General features: G+C 40.9%; 1 protein-coding gene across 3 annotated transcripts; it reads left to right on the plus strand.

Annotated features, from left to right (window-relative positions):
* Positions 1-18: 18 nt before the first annotated feature.
* Positions 19-15,567, plus strand: LOC126378419 (KAT8 regulatory NSL complex subunit 2). 3 transcript variants are annotated; one of them, XM_050026770.1, is made up of 11 exons: positions 19-156; positions 2,284-2,456; positions 3,153-3,337; positions 3,855-3,968; positions 6,764-6,864; positions 7,934-8,096; positions 8,430-8,593; positions 10,261-10,406; positions 11,105-11,236; positions 12,548-12,676; positions 13,726-15,567. In XM_050026770.1, exons 2-11 carry the CDS (start codon positions 2,295-2,297, stop codon positions 13,822-13,824), a joined length of 1,395 nt encoding a protein of 464 aa, XP_049882727.1. In that variant the 5' UTR covers positions 19-156; positions 2,284-2,294; the 3' UTR covers positions 13,825-15,567. The 3 variants fall into 3 exon arrangements, with proteins under 3 accessions (XP_049882727.1, XP_049882726.1, XP_049882728.1); XM_050026769.1 differs by lacking the exon at positions 19-156 and adding an exon at positions 463-663; XM_050026771.1 differs by lacking the exon at positions 19-156 and adding an exon at positions 1,059-1,139.
* The last annotated feature ends 841 nt before the right edge of the window (positions 15,568-16,408 follow it).

The following is a 16,408-nucleotide window of genomic DNA, read 5'->3' on the forward strand; positions in this document are numbered from 1 at the left end:
ATTTGTTACAGTGCTACTATAAGTAAAAAAGGGAGTAAAAAATTTCGTCACAAATCGAAATCCTGATAGGTATTTTCAAGCGGACGCCATTGCAAAACTTGGTGGTTAACGTAGTGAGGTCTCCGGTGACAGAATGATGATCTGTAACAAGCACAGGTATGTTTCACTTCATCACTATGTTTCTTATTGTAGTCCAAGTTAAGCGCTTTCTTTTGTGCATATTTTTGTATTGAATCATTAACTTTTAATCATAATTATGAGACTTGAAAGTTACGGACCTAAAATACTCTGTCACTCCGTGCAAATGGCCGACCCACCACTGTTTACAATACACTCTTTCATTTATTTCATAGAAAATCATTAGCTAATTTCTTGTAAAAGTAATGACGACGTGGTAATTATTTAATTTATTTTTAAAGGTACTTGGTGTATTTATTATTCACTTGTACGTTGTAGTTACGATATTGTAAATAAAAGGTGTTCTTTTGATAGTTACGAATTTTCGCGGCTGATCTAGGTAGGTACTTGGTTTTTCTTTAGTGAAAATCGAGCCATTTTGTGAGTGTTTTGCGCAGTAAAAATTTCATATTTTATTCAGCATGTATCGATTTAGAAGTGAAAATTATAATAGTTTACAATCTCACAACATTAGACTGCACCAGCGTAAGTTTGTTTACATTATGTTTACGGACAATTTTACGCTCGTTCATTCTTTACCTACCTATTTCAGTACAATTACGCACACAAGTTAGGTAGGTACATAAAATAAATTTCTTTTCACACATATAGGTATGTAGGTATAAAATTTATTTTTGTTTTCTTATCATGTACATACCTACCTGCCACATAATTTACATAAATTCACGTAAAATATTTAGGTACATATTAAAAAAATAGGTAGGTACCTAAGTAAAGCACTTGTAATTGAAGTTATAATTTAATGTTTTCTTATCATGTACCTACCTGCCACATAATTTAAATAAATTCACGTAAAATATCTACATATTAAAAAAATAGGTAAGTAAAGCACCTGTAATTGATGTTAATGTAGCCTTTATCAAGAACAAACAACACGTCTTTTCACCAAACTTTCTACACAACTTATGGTGTAATTAGAGGGCTTTGAAATTACCAAAAGGGTAATAAAATAATCACTGTGTGAGCGTGACGGAAAACCACCCTTTTGTTTGTTCTTCTTTCTCTCTCTCTCTTCATTATCACCTTTGCCTAGCGTTGTGTACTTTTTTTATATTTAGAAGTCTGTTAAAAAAAATATGAGGAGCTCGGTGGCGCAGCGGTAAACGCGCTCGGTCTGCGATTGTTGAAGTTAAGCAACTTTCGCAAAGGCCGGTCATAGGATGGGTAGGTGACCACAAAAAATAAAAGTTTTCATCTCGAGCTCCTCCGTGCTTCGGAAGGCACGTTAAGCCGTTGGTCCCGGCTGCATTAGCAGTCGTTAATAACCATCAATCCGCACTGGGCCCGCGTGATTGTTTAAAGCCCGATCTCCCTATCCATCCATAGGGAAGGCCCGTGCCCCGGCAGTGGGGACGTTAATGGGCTGATGATGATGTATCTAACATAAATGTTCTAATAAAAGCTTTTTCTTAAAATTAACATAATTATCGTGAAATAAATATAAATCTAATATAAGTATTATTTGAAAGTAAATTGTATTTCGAACAAATCCAAACCAAAGGAGACTGAAGCCCCAAATTGGTCCTTGGAAATGGGGTAGCAAATATTTTATTTAACCGATGCCTAGGGTACTTGCGTGGTACAGCCAGAGAGCCAGCCGGCTATACAGGTTGTGAGAAGCTGCAGTAGTTTTAGGCGGATGAGACGTTCGTTATGTAAAAATTGACGATTCAAAGTGTAACTATGTTATCTACTGAATAAAGATATTTTTGAATTTTGAATTTGAATTTTGAACCATTGCCAAAGCATTACCACATTGCAATCCTCCACGGACCAGCTTGGGAAGAAAACAAACATCCAATAACTGCCCACGACTACTCCCTCAATCAGCGCTTATCGCTATCAACCCAGGGTCGATTAAATCTTTCAAATATTTTTCCTCTCAGACGACGCCCTGAGCCGAGGTTCGCACCCAACTGGGCACCCTCAGGCCTGTTGTCTTAAACGTTGTACCGGGTGAGAGCCTTCAGCGCTCCCCATTTGTCCGGTAGTTAATGCCATTTGCGGCAAATCTACAATAAGACACATAATAAAAGTGAAAAATGAGACTATGAAGTGATGAAAACAATTGTGACTCGTTTCCAGTTAAGTCCACGATGTCGAACCCTCCGCGCAAGGTGATCCACCTGCCGAAGGTGCGCATGGTGTCACGGGGCGCTCGCTCTGGAACTGGGCTGCGGATCACCAACGTCAAGTCCATCAAGCCCCCGGACCCTGACGCCTTGCGGAAGCAAGAGGAGGACAAACTGAGGGCACAGGTATGTATGTACATTATTGTACATCCATTCCCGATGGGGATATTGTCGAAATCATTTTGAGACTGTCCTGTGTTTGGTAAGAACTTTACAGGCTTGAATCACCTGATTGTCTGATAAAATAAGTTGATTCCGTGCTTCGGAGGGCACGTTAAGCCGTGGGTCCCGGCTATTAGCCGTAAAGATACCTCCACCAACCCGCTGTGGAGCAGCGTGGTGGAGTATGCTCCATACCCCCTCCGGTTGATTGAGGTGAGGCCTGTGCCCAGCAGTGGGACGTATATAGGCTGTTTATATTATGTTTATGTTTTATGTATTCTTCTTCTTCTATCGTGTGGATTGTGAGGTGAATTACCAACCCTGGACCGCCCTACCCTTTTATGTATTTATTTATTTAATTAATGGCGCAGGCTGGTGATGAGGCGAGTAGACGAGTTCGAGCAACAGCGCACGGCAGACCTCGACGCTAAACGTGATGAGTTGCAGGCCCGTCCCCCTGCCGCTATTCATTATAATTATCAAAACGGTGTGCTCACGTGCCTTCACTGTGCGCGGGAGTTCACTGTAAAGATAGGCTACATAAGCCATCTTCGGCTGCATCAGCGTCGTGCCGACTAGGAGTCGAAGTGGTCGCCATGGGCGAAATCGGTCGGAGATCATCATCATCATTATTTATTTAAATAAATACCTCTTTTGCAGCTCCAGAAAGAAATCGTTTCCCGCTCGCGCTCATGCGCATACAAGCGCTACAAGTGTGCGTTACAAGTGGTCAACGGCAGCGAGTATTGCGCACGGCACATTCTGCAAGACCCCAACGCGCCCTACCGCCGCTGTGCGCACGACAAGTGCAGTTTGCCAGCAAGAGCTGATAATGCTGATCATCAGTGAGTGTCATGAGCCCTCAGGGCTCCCCATTTGTTCGGCCAAGTAGGAAACCTTCAACAAGTTTATCTTACTTCTTACTAATATTATAAATGTGAAAGTGTGTGTGTATGGATATTTGGATTTGGAGGTTAGTGATTATTTAGAAGATATCAATGCATGGGATTAACTGTTTTTCCGGCCAAGTAGTTAATGTCATCTGTCACATCAATAAGTCACGTCAAAAAAAAAGTATTAACTGTCTGAGAACTGATATTAGGCAGCTAAATTACTCAATTGCATAATTGGATTAGGTAGTTAAAGAAAAAAAAAGAAACGGAATAACAAAAGGTATCAAAAGTTACAGCCAGGCAACGCTACAACAACAAAAAAAATAAGAATAGACACAAGAAAAAAATACTTTTTGAAAAAAAAAAGGAACCAGTTAAACTAGGACGGGCTAGGTTTAAATAGGGCAGTGGTTTCCCTCTTGCCTTCCGCCCCGCAGTACACTGTGTGACGCGAGTGTGTCCGTTCCAGGTTATGCTTCGAGCACGCACGTGCAGCGCTGATGTCCCGCCAGCGCGGCGCGGCGCCGCCGCCGCCCGTCACCACCAGCGAAACGCTACTGCACCAGCTGCAGCACTACGTCAAGTGAGTACTGCAGGGTTAAGAAGGCCACATCGCAGCAATTCATCTACATACATACATACAATAGAATACAATACAATACAAATACACTTTATTGCACCAAAATTTTTAACAAAAAAAAAACCGACTTCAAACGCAAAACTAAAAAGCAATAAATAAATTTACTTCGCACAAAGTAATTAGTACGTATTTTCAATTAGTTAATTAATTTTATAAATCTGAAGCCGGTGCCAAGGAAATGCTACAACGAAGTACCGATTCATATATTTTTCAATACTGATTGTTTTGTAATTTTTTGTTTGACATTGTTTTGTAATTGCTTTGATATAGGTATTAAACAATATTGTGTGTACATAGTAATTTGATAATGTAGTAGGGTTGTTGTAGCATTTACTTGGCACCGACTTCAGATTTATAAAATTAATTAACTAATTGAAAATACGTACTAATTACTTTGTGCGAAGTAAATTTATTTATTGCTTTTTAGTTTTGCGTTTGAAGTCGGTTTTTTTTTGTTAAAAATTTTATTTTATTTTACGATTTTAAGTGATGGTTAGACCGAGCAAGGATGCAGAGACAAACAAATTTTCTGATTTATATTGATATATATTAATACATGATTAGTAGTGATCACAATTATTATTGATGAACATGTTTACACACACACACTCAACACACACGCGCACACACACACACACACACACACACACACACACACACACACACACACACACACACATACACACACATGTGGTTGTCAGTGGAAGCTGCTATCATACACACTCACGCACACATATAGATACAGTAGATTTCGCGTGGTTCGCTCGCTGCTAAAGCAGCTCGCGTGTCCTGTTTATTCGAAACTGTCCCTCTTCGTAGGGCGGCCATCTTGTTTTTCCGCCATTTTGTTTTTTTTCACCGGCGACAGAATTTGACCATGATTTAAATGGGTGTCGTGGAAACAAACAAAATCCAGGTGCAATAGGTTTGCCAGGCCGTAGAATGTCTCCCTGATTGGGAGCAGTTTTCAAAGATGACGTTCCGATCACACCCCTATACATCATTTTCACCCCCAAGACATTTTCTGGAAAAACAAAATTTTGTATGGCGGCCATCTTGTTTTTCCGCCATTTTTTTTTTCACACGCTATGGAATTTGACCAAGATTTAAATAAGTGCTCTGAAAGAAATATTGCTTCACGTGCGATAGTTTTGCCAGGCCGTAGAGTATTTCTCTGATGCGGAGCAATTTTTGGTGACCAGAAAGTATTTCCGTACTCTACATGACGTTTTGAGTAAGCGCCCCATACATTATTTTTACCCAAAGGGGCTTCTTCCAAAATCGACAAAATTTTGTATGGCGGCCATCTTGTTTTTCCGCCATTTTGTTTTTTTGCACCGGCGATTGAATTTGATCAAGATTTAAATACGTTTCGTGAAAGAAAAATTGCTCCAGGTTGTATAGTTTTGCCAGGCCATAGGGTGTCTCCCTGATGCTGACCAGTTTTCGAAGGTCGGGAAGTTTTCCCGAAGCCTAAAGATCGATCCGATTAATATGACTTTACAAACGCACTAGTCGCTCCTACGATTTTTGAAAATTCCCCTCGATTTCTCTGGTCTTCCATCATCAGATCCTGACTTCCTTGACATGGGACCCCCTTGGGTATATCTCCTTTCAAACAAAAAAAGAATTATCAAAATCGGTTCATATACGACGAAGATATGCCCGAACAAACATAAAAAAAAAAAAAAAATATACGGTCGAATTGAGAACCTCCTCCTTTTTTGAAGTCGGTAAAAATAAAAAGAAATAATTACAAAAAGTCTCTTAACTAAGTACATGGCAAATGGCGGCCTTATCGCTTGAAGCGATTTCTTCCAGACAACCATAAGGTGAGGAAAAATGTAAAAAAAAAATAAAAAATGAAAGACTGCGGGTACAAACTATAAGTACAACTTATTACCAATAAAGTACAATTTTACCAATAAAATACATGCAAATAAATATTTATTTATTTATTTATTTATGGATCACTTACAGCTATGCACATTATAACATTTAGTTAGGACATAATTAAACAAAGTAAAACAGTACTTATGTGTAAGCCAATTACAAGTGAACACAACATTCATCATAAAAAGAAAACAACATCTAGTCTGTTGAGACTAACTTCTCAGCAGCTAAAATCTCACTATTAATTACACTAATATATCATATTATCGCACTAGTTGGTACAAAAAAAAACAGAACTAGGTATACTAATTTAACTATTTTTAAATGGAGATAGTGTCTTGTCAGTTTGCTCTTCAGAGCTCGCTGTGAATCGGAAAATATATCTAGTTGAAGAGATTTCGCGTTCAAATCGTTATAGGATGCACATGCTCTGGATAAGGGTTGATGTAATCCTAAGTTGGTTCTACTATATCGTGGTAATGTGAACGTTTTTGTAACGGGATGTCGGGGATATCTATAGGGGACAGTTATGTTGATAGCGTTAACAAGCAAAATAATATCGTGACTGACGGGTCGCGATCGCTCCGAAAACTAAAATGAAAAATATTGCGCAATGTTAAGCCTACGCAGTGCAAGAAAAAAATATTGCCCAATAAAATTTAAGCTCGCTCAATCTTCTGTTCAATCATTGTGCAATGTTTCAATACTATCCCTAAACGTTCAATAATATTGTGCATGCAGTATTGTGCAATATTATTGTAGGTGTATGGGGCGCCTAAGTGACCTAAGGCACAATCTGCGTGTTCAAAATGTTGGCAACAATGTAATCCAGGCTAATGTCGCAGGCCGGAGCGCGTGCGCACCACGTCGTGCGCGTCGTCGGTGTCGGTGGTCAGTGACCCCGCCGACCACGAGCAGATATCTCCGCACGCCGTCGATCCCTTCAGTAAGTTTTATTATCATACCTTCATCTCCCTCAGTGTCGAGAGGTGTACGGTCACGAGCATTAATATGTATACACTTTGGTACCATACATACATAAACATAAACAGCCTATATACGTCCCACTGCTGGGCACAGGCCTCCCCTCAATCAACCGGAGGGAGTATGGAGCATACTCCACCACGCTGCTCCACTGCGGGTTGGAGATATTTTTTTTTTATTTGGTACCATGTCACTTTAATTTTTTTGACAAATTGAACTGTAAGTCTCACTGAATGTCAAATATGTTAGTGCGACAGACTCCTAAAGTGGGTACATTATATTGCTCATTACTGTACATCGCTTTCTGCGAGGTTTACCCGCCTCACCAACTCGCGACTTATGTATCCTTCACTTCCACCCTACGAGCATATAGCTCTAACGCCTCTCTTTGGCCGGCCAATGAAGGCAAGTCAGAAGGTCCACTAACCTAACCTGAAGATTTGACAGGTCCGGTTTTTACAGAAGCGACTGCCTGTCTGACCTAACCCGCTAAGGGAAAACCAGCCCAATACAGGTTTAGTGACATAACGTCTGTTCCATGTAAGCTCTTCTTGGTCTTCCCCTTCCTCTCTTTCCATGTTGATTCCCTTCTATAATATTTTTAATAAATTGGTCGTGTTTTATAACGAAGTCAAAGAATTGGGTTTGTTGGGTTATGAGGTGGATTACCAACCTCATCAACCCTGGTGTCAGGGTTATTATCAAGCCGCCATATGCCCCTGACATGACTCATGTAACGACTACTTACATCAGTAAGTAGCAACCGGGACCAACGGCTTAACGTGTTTCCGAAGCACGGATCAGCTTACATTTGGATAATCAGGTGATCAGCCTGTAATGTCCTAACCCAACTAGGGATCACAAAATGATTTTTGTGATATGTACCCACCGGGATTCGAACCCGAGACCTCCGAATCCACTGGACCACAGAGGCCGTTTATAGACAAGAGCGGAGAAACCAAAAAGAGCGTGGCTCATAAATTATTGATGACATTTTTGTAGTTATAATAAAAAAAATACAAATCTTCCAGAACAAATCGACGCGACGGCCGTCAACGCGGCGTACTCGTCCAGCATAATGGAGTGCGCGAGCGCAAGTGACAGCGACGGCGAGAGCGTGTGTGTGACGTCAGCGGAGGGGGGGGACGAGGGCAGTGACCCCGAGGACGCCGACTGCGAGGAACTGCCGCTCTGGTACGTGGGTTGTCTGGAGACACCTACTTCTATCGTGTGTGTTGTGAGGTTGTGAGGTAGAGGAATACCTAGAAGGACGTACATTGACCAAATTGGAGATGTCCATAGAAAAGGTTCAGTAAGATCTACTCTGATCGTGAGTGTATGAAACGATTGATGAATGTGGAGGAAGCAAGAGATGTGTGTCAGGATCGAAGCAAATGGAACTCCATAGCTTCTGCTTATCCCGGTAGGAAATAGGCGTGAGTTTATGTATGTATGTAGTAAATAAAACGACTATTGGCGATTCTGTGGGATTTCCCGGGTTCCCTTGTGATCGGACGTGTCCCGCAGGCGGGCGGGCGTGTTCACGGCGGAGGAGGCGGTGTCGGAGGCGGGCGGAGCCCTGCGCTCGCTGCAGGCCGCCTACGTGGGGCAGATGGCGCGGCTGAGGACGCTGCTGCGGGCCGCGCGCCTGGACTACCTCAAGACGCTCAAGGCGGAGAAAGAGCAGTACTGTGAGTGCAATATTAATTAATATTTGTGAAAAACCAAATGTACTTTTCAATAAAGATGCTTGTTGTTCGATTTAAAGATGTAATTGTATGTGTTGTTGAATTAGTAATAATTCAGATGTTTAAATAACAGAAGAATTTGGATAAAACTAATCGAGTCTATAATTAATTTAATTTATTAATTATCATTATATAAAAACTGTTTCCTTTAAAGTCGTGTACTTTACGTAAGCAAACCGCGGCTCGGGTTTACACAAGTCTGCTCATAATGACAATGTACTTTTCTATCTGCATAACCTATCTAGGGTAACCTTTAAGTAGCTTAAGTTGGTTTGTTAAATACTTTATTATATGTTCTGTTTTATAAGCTGTTGGTTATCTAAATAAAATAAATAAATAAAAAGTTATGAACAAACAAAAGATGCGTCGACGTCACAAGATGAAGAAGTAGTATTATTAGTATCTGTCAAACTCTATTGACAACCACCGCGCGCTCGCCGCAAACGGCACGCTCGTTTCATTGAGCGCCAACACCAAACGCACCAATTTATTTTTAATTTTAGTTAATTATTTCTCCCACTACGCGCAACTGTGGCGCTAGCGTCGATGCAATAATAATCTGCCACTTCTCTGTACGCCATTGTCGTGGAATTGTAGCGGACCCAACTAGTTGGCCACCTAGTTCCGCCCACATGCAACAGATGGCGCCACATTCAATAATGCAGTCTTCAAGCAGTCGTGAAGCGCGATATCGAAGTTTACACAGCAAGACGCATATATACAACTTCCAACATAATACCGTTGGATCGTCGATCCCTAGTCGCACTACCAACTTGTGGCTAGCGGGGTACTATACTCAGTTCGGTACCCCGAAAACATCCTTTGGCGGCAGCACACCCTCGCCGCCAAAGAATAATAAAGTTTACTTCAAAACTTAAACTTCAAAAATCAAAACAAAAGAGTTTTATTGCAATTGTACAGTACAAAAAAAATATATCATAGATACATTATAAAAAGAAAAAATACAGTTCTTAGGTAAAATTTAACCCAATCGGGCGTGCAACATTAGTAGTACTTAAATATTGGACCACTATTGTAACTTTTCGTTTGTGTTATTTTTGGAAATAAAACACTTATTATTATTATTACAATGGCCCCGATTCCTGCAGACACCGCCTAATTTTATTTTAAGTTATATCCGTCATTTTCATATCCGTCGAAAAGGAAAGGGACGGATGATTCACAACTCTTAATTTTAGGAAGAATGAGTAAATGAATGAATAACCCGGGCGAATCAAAAGGTACGTCGCTGGTATGCAATCCGTTTGACGTGCTGTCTACTTAACTGTGTCGGGTAATTGACGGATGTAAAATTTTTAGACGGTTGGTTTAGATTTGTGCTTAAAATTGACGTGTGTTCCATAAATTTTATGCTTGTCGATTACCCGTCCCTTTCCTTTTCAGCGGATAAGAAAATGACAGATATAACTTAAAATAAAATTAGATGGTATTTACAGGAATTAGCACCAATATTAAAATTTAATTATAATTTAATAAGAAGCACGGTTCATCTTACTTATGGACAATCAGGTCAATCTTTGACCTAGGAAACTACCCATACGACCCCTGCTCATTGTCTGGCCACCTAATGCCTCGTCTGTCCACTGCAGGCAGCATCTACTCGCAGTCGCTGAGCGGGCCGCTGACGGTGCGCGAGCGCCGCCAGCTGCGCAAGCTGAAGGCGTTCGCCAGCTACCGCCGCAAGCATGGCGTGGACGCCGTGCTGGCCCGCAAGCTGCACCACAAGAGGCTCAAGGTGGGTGGACAGGTGACCGGCGCGAAACGTCCCTTTTCGCAAAACGTCCCTTTCGCGAAATGTTTCGTTCGCAGATTGTCCCATTCGCAAAACGTCCCATTCGCAAAACGTCCCATTCGCAAAATGTCTCTTTCGCAAAACGTCCATTTCACAAAATGTCTCATTCGCAATACGTCCATTTCGCAAAATGTCTCATTCGCAAAACATCCCTTTCGCAAAACATGGAATTGAACTAATAACCTTGAAATGTTAGCTGTCAGTTTTAAGCATAGGTTTCGTCATGGTATAAGAAAACCAGATATGCTCAAAAGTGACAGCTACATTTCAAGGTTAACCCAGCTGACGTCATCCCGCCCTGCGTTGCCATTTCGTAAAAAAATAAATTACCCACGACCAATGTTTCTATTTTTACTTTGCAAGGAAATTTTGAACTTTTAGTAAAAGATTTACTTACAGTTTTAATGATTTTTATATATGTGACAAGTAACAATTAATTACTTAAATACATTGGTCAGTAATTCGCTTAATTTTCAATAACAAAATTTACGTCCTTGGAATGTTGGAGATACCAATTTAATGGTAACACTTACGTCATCAATGGGCTAGCAATGGCGGCTTGTCATTGGATTGAGCATACCTGGTCTTCTTATACCATGGCTTTTGTTATACCATAGTGATTTATATCCCCTCCCCCCCAGGCCACCACCCCGTGCCCGCGGCCGCCGCTGGCGGGGCGCTGCACGTTCGCGGAGGGCGGCGTGCGCTGCCCACAGCCCGCCCTGCCCGCCGCCAAGCACTGCCTCAAGCATGTGCTGTGCGACACCAACCAGGTACCACCAGCTTGTTAAAAACATCATAGGAAGCCGGAACTGCCGGAGAGATTGGCCGGAATACGCACAGGACCGCGAAAAATGGAAAGAGGAAGGGGAGACCTTTGCCCAGCAGTGGGATCTTGTAGGCTAGATTAGATTAGGAAGCTACAAGGACAGAGACGAAGGAGGAGACCAAGAAGAGCTTAGATGGAACAGATTAAGGAGAACGTTGTGTCTTATAAGGAAGTGAAAGAATTGGCCTTTGATAGACAAGAATGGAGAATGCTACACCGGTAAGAGCGTGGCTCTTAAATCGGTGATGAAGGTGCATGTGAGGGTGGCAAGTTCGAATTTTGAATCCGAGCACGGGCCAAAGCTAATAATTATCGAATTTATTTTCGAATTCATGTTTCTATCGTCAATTCGGATTATCACGTGCTCAGCGGTGAAGGAAAACATCGTGAAGAAACCCTCATTCCCGAGAAAAATCACGGTCGAGTTTACGTATGTACGGTCACGAGCATTAATATGTATATACTTTGGTGCCATGTCACATTAACTTTTTTGACAAATTGAACTGTAAGTCTCACTAAATATCAAATATGTTAGTGAGACAGAGTCCTAAAGTGGGTGCATTATATTGCTCATGACTGTACCTATTATAGGTAATCTAAAATAACAGCGCCATTTAGTGGTACGTGATGGGACTACGTAGAAGACGAATATATGGCGTTGACAACGCAACCGTAATACTACTGAGAAAATACAGATGGCGCTAGTGAGGACTCTATAAAACAGGCAGTCTAATCGTTGTCGGGCAGATTTTGATAAACATCGTTTATCTGGAGTATATTTTGAATTCAGTGCGAGTAAAAATAAGTTTATTCCATAGACTATCTGAACCCCTCCAATAGTGTGTATGTAAATAAATTATTGAATTGAATATAATAAGTTTCCTTCGGAATATAATACTTCGTACAGAACTCTCCGCTCCCCACCAGCGACTGAGCTAGGTTGAAAACTTCGTTAGCGCGTTTCAGGACTGCATTGGTTAATGTGGCGCCATCTGTTACGTGTAGGCGAAACTAGTTGGCCAGCTAGTTGGGTCCGCCACAGTAAGAAGTGTCCGTGCGTGTGGTTGCGTCTCGCCCGCGCCGGGGGGACACCTTTGGGGCTATGCCTTTGTGTAGGTGCTTACGCCGCCCGCGAAAACAGGCGGGGCTCGGGGGTGAGCTACAGCGGGCGAGGCTCGCCCCTCCGTATGCCCCAAGTGTCCGGGTGTGCCAGCGAGTGTTTTAAACTGAAAATAATAAGCCGTAACCCCCGCAGGTGCTGTTCGTGTCGTGCGGCGACGTGCGCGGCGGCGTGCCGTGCCGCGAGCCGGCGCCGCGCCTGCCGCTGCCGCTGCACTGCCGGTACCACGCCGGCCCGCCCGCATACACCGTGTTCACGCTCAAGGTACACCCACCCCATACCACACACATTTATATAACAAAGAAGTAATGGGAGGTCTCTTTTTAGAATTAAAAAAGAAATCTCCAGACCCCGTCAGATGGCGCTTATCAACTACGTTACTGGGCCATTGACAAGATGCCAATGATAGAAAGAAAAGACTTTTATTTAATTTAGGAAATAAATAAAAACAGACTTCTCTAAATATTTTCATTCTCTCGGAACACTCTGGCAAGATTCTGTTTTATTTGTTCATTATTTGTTTATTTCAAAACATAATCGATGTGACATGTATGTTTCGTTTTATGATTTCAAAAATAAAAACATAAATAGTATAACGTTCCGTTCCATGCAGTAACCTGCTAAATTCAGCGCCATCTATCCAGCAGCCAGAATAAAAAAAAAACTGATCACAGGATTTAATAGAGAGAATTATATTCACATAAATACACCAGGTGGCGCTCGGGCGCCATCGGAATATAAACTAGCGACATCTATTGTATAGTAGGTTCTAGATACGTTGGTACCCCTTCGAATTTTCATACTAACTAGCGACATCTATCACAGAGTGGCAGGTTACCATTAGTAAGGTTCCCTCCATTAAATGACAGATGGCGCTGCTCGTAATTCCGCTACTCACGGCTAGGTGGCGCTACATATCACACAGCAGGGAACAAATGGGGGAAATCAAATAATTATATATCTATAATGATGGTCGATTATTATTATAAAGTTAGTGATTATTTAGAAGAAATGAATGCATGGGATTAACTGTCTTAGAAGTGATATTAGGCAGCTAAATTACTCAATTGTATAACAATATTTTGTTTTTTTTTTAAAGAAAGTCTAGGGTCCTGTGCCGAGGTTTTTCTTGCAGCTTCTTTTCCCTGGCTATACAGGTTGTGGGAAGCTGCAGTAGTTTTAGGCGGATGAGACGTTCGTTATGTAAAAATTGACTATTCAAAGTGTAACTATGTCACCTACTGAATATAGATATTTTTGAATTTGAGTTAACTGTGTTAGTGGAAACTAATGAACAAAAATTATCTTTACAGAAAGACGGCTCCGACAGCGATTCAGACTCTGGCTCAAGCTCGGGCTCGGAGGCGGAGCCGGGGCTGGGGGCGAACGCTCCGCCCTCCGTGCGTGCCTGACGCGGGCGCCCCCGCGGCCGCCCGCGCGGTCCCCGGCGCCAGCCCGCCCCGCGCCCGCCCATACCCATCTACAGTGACACTGAGTGATTCTAGTGATGGTGATACATTTGCGAGTCAAAAGTGATACATTTACGAGACAAAAGTGATACATTTGTGAGACAGAAATGATAACTGAAAATTGGAATTATAAAGGCCACATTAAAGCAATTCACCTAAAAAAGCAATATTGCTATATGAGATTTGTTGACATTGCGCACTTATAAGCGTATATCTGAAATTACAATATTGTTTGTTAGATGGATTGCTTTAATGCGGCGTTTTTCGACTCCCAGAGGGTCAACAATGATACATTTGTGTGACAAAAGTGATGAGTGACCCGTGACCATAAGTGATACGTGTGTCATAAGTGATAAGAATAGCAGATCGAAAATATAGGAAGCTTTACTGGAGAAAACACATTTTTGTTTTTCATAATAATACCCATAATATAATAATGATGATAATTGGGTAATTTTCTAGTTCGAAAATCCATACTAAAAACCCATAATCCATATAATAAATGCGAAAGTGTGTCTTGTCTGTTTGTCAGTCTTTCACGGCAAAACGGAACGAGGAATTGACGTCATTTTTTAAGTGGAGATAGCTGAAGGGACGGAGAGTGATATAGGCTACTTTTTGTCTCTTCATTTTAGGGTTTGTGGGTTGTTACCCCACTAAATTACTGCAAATCTAAAACTAATACAAATCATTTTATCTTTTCTATTTAATTGATTTATTCATTTTAATTAAGAAAACGCAAGAATATATTCTATATCTTTCCTCGTTTATCTTTGATAGTAATTTCTTGATTCCATGGTGACGTTTTGTAGAAAGTAATTCATGTGACTAAATGGAAACTACCCAATTGAATATGTGGAATAAGATTTTATTACTCGAAGCATGTCTAATATACATAAATCTAAGTATAATAGAATGGATACAAAAGCCATGTATACAACAAATTAATATCATTAAGGCATGAAGATCAATTCTACAGTGTTTTAAGTATTAATTAGTATTTTTCGTGTTATAAAAGCAGTAAATTCGGGCCATCACAATATGGTGTAAATGGTGCAGATTCCAAAATACACCATCTAATTTTAACTAAAGTTATACCTGTCATTTTCTTATCCCCCAAAAGGACAGGGATGGACACAAAATTTATGGAACACTCGTCAATTTTAAGCAGAAATCGGAAACAACCGTCAAAACATTTACATTGGCCAATAACTCGACAGAGTTAAGTAGACAGCACACATGTCAAACGGATTGCATGACAGCGAGATACCTTTTTGATTCGCCCAGGTTTTTCATTAATTTACTCATTCTCCCTAAAATTAAGAGCTGTCAATCATCCGTCCCTTTCCTTTTCGGCGGATAAGAAAATGACAGGTATAACTTAAAATTAGGAGGTGTCTGCAAGAATCGTGTGACCGTTTTAAAAATAGTGCTGTCCTTAACTTACGATGTGTACAGGGAAGAGATAGAACTATTTTTCAAATTCAAATTATTTATTTCAATAATTACCTGACTTCATTGTCTTGTTGTGTTTTGGAACTGGCAAGTTTGTGTTTTCTAGAATCGACACTAGAAGTTAAGAAAACAATTTTAATTCCCACAATCGAATTTGCATTTATTTTTATGTAGCTGATTGACACCAAATCTGTAAATATTTGAGCTTGATAATAGATGTTTTGTTAGAAATGTATGTTTTTATTACCTTTGGATAAACCTTCCTTACGTATCCTTACAAAATCAACTTCACCCTGACTCTCCCTACCCCTACATGTAATTAATAGTTCCATAGTTTTGCGACGGAAAATTCCATTTGATATCAACTCGGAATCATGATCTGAATCATCCTTCAAAGTTTTCGTTACGGTGTCACCTATGGATTATTCCACGTAGACCAATCCATAAAATCAAATCCGGTTCGATGAGTTAATTGAAGCGATAAGTCATAATAAAGTGACACCTGGTACGGGTTAGGTTAGCACAAAATGCAAGCTATGATGTCAAAAAAAGAAATAAATGAGGGTAGTTACAACGACAACAATTTCAGGCTATGACGTCAAAAAAAGAAAATAATCACAATTGAGGGTAGTTACATCGACAACATTTGCTACGCACATTTTAAAATGGTTGTCGGTGTAACTAACTACCCTTACTTGATTATTTTCTTTTTATGTGAAGTACACACACTCACGCCTATTTCCCACTGGGGTAAGCAGTCTATGGAATTCCATTATGGAAAGAAAATTTGCTAGAGGTTCCTTTCACGATTTCTGGGGACGATTTTAAAAGCTTAGGGTGGTTATAGACAAGGTAAGGTTACACTTATTTCAAGACCCATATTGAGGCGCACGAATCGCAGATGAAGTACCAGGATAGCAGAAGTTTGTAGGAGTTCGTCGGTATACAACTGGGTACCACTGATTGACGGACCAGCTGTCGGAACGATACATGTCTCTTTCCCACTAGGCTGTTACCTCCCTGTGTGCGACAAGGATGGATGAAAGGGATACCTAAGTTTTACAAAGGAAAC

Source organism: Pectinophora gossypiella, chromosome 26, assembly GCF_024362695.1.
Source record: "Pectinophora gossypiella chromosome 26, ilPecGoss1.1, whole genome shotgun sequence".
NCBI lineage: Eukaryota > Metazoa > Arthropoda > Insecta > Lepidoptera > Gelechiidae > Pectinophora > Pectinophora gossypiella.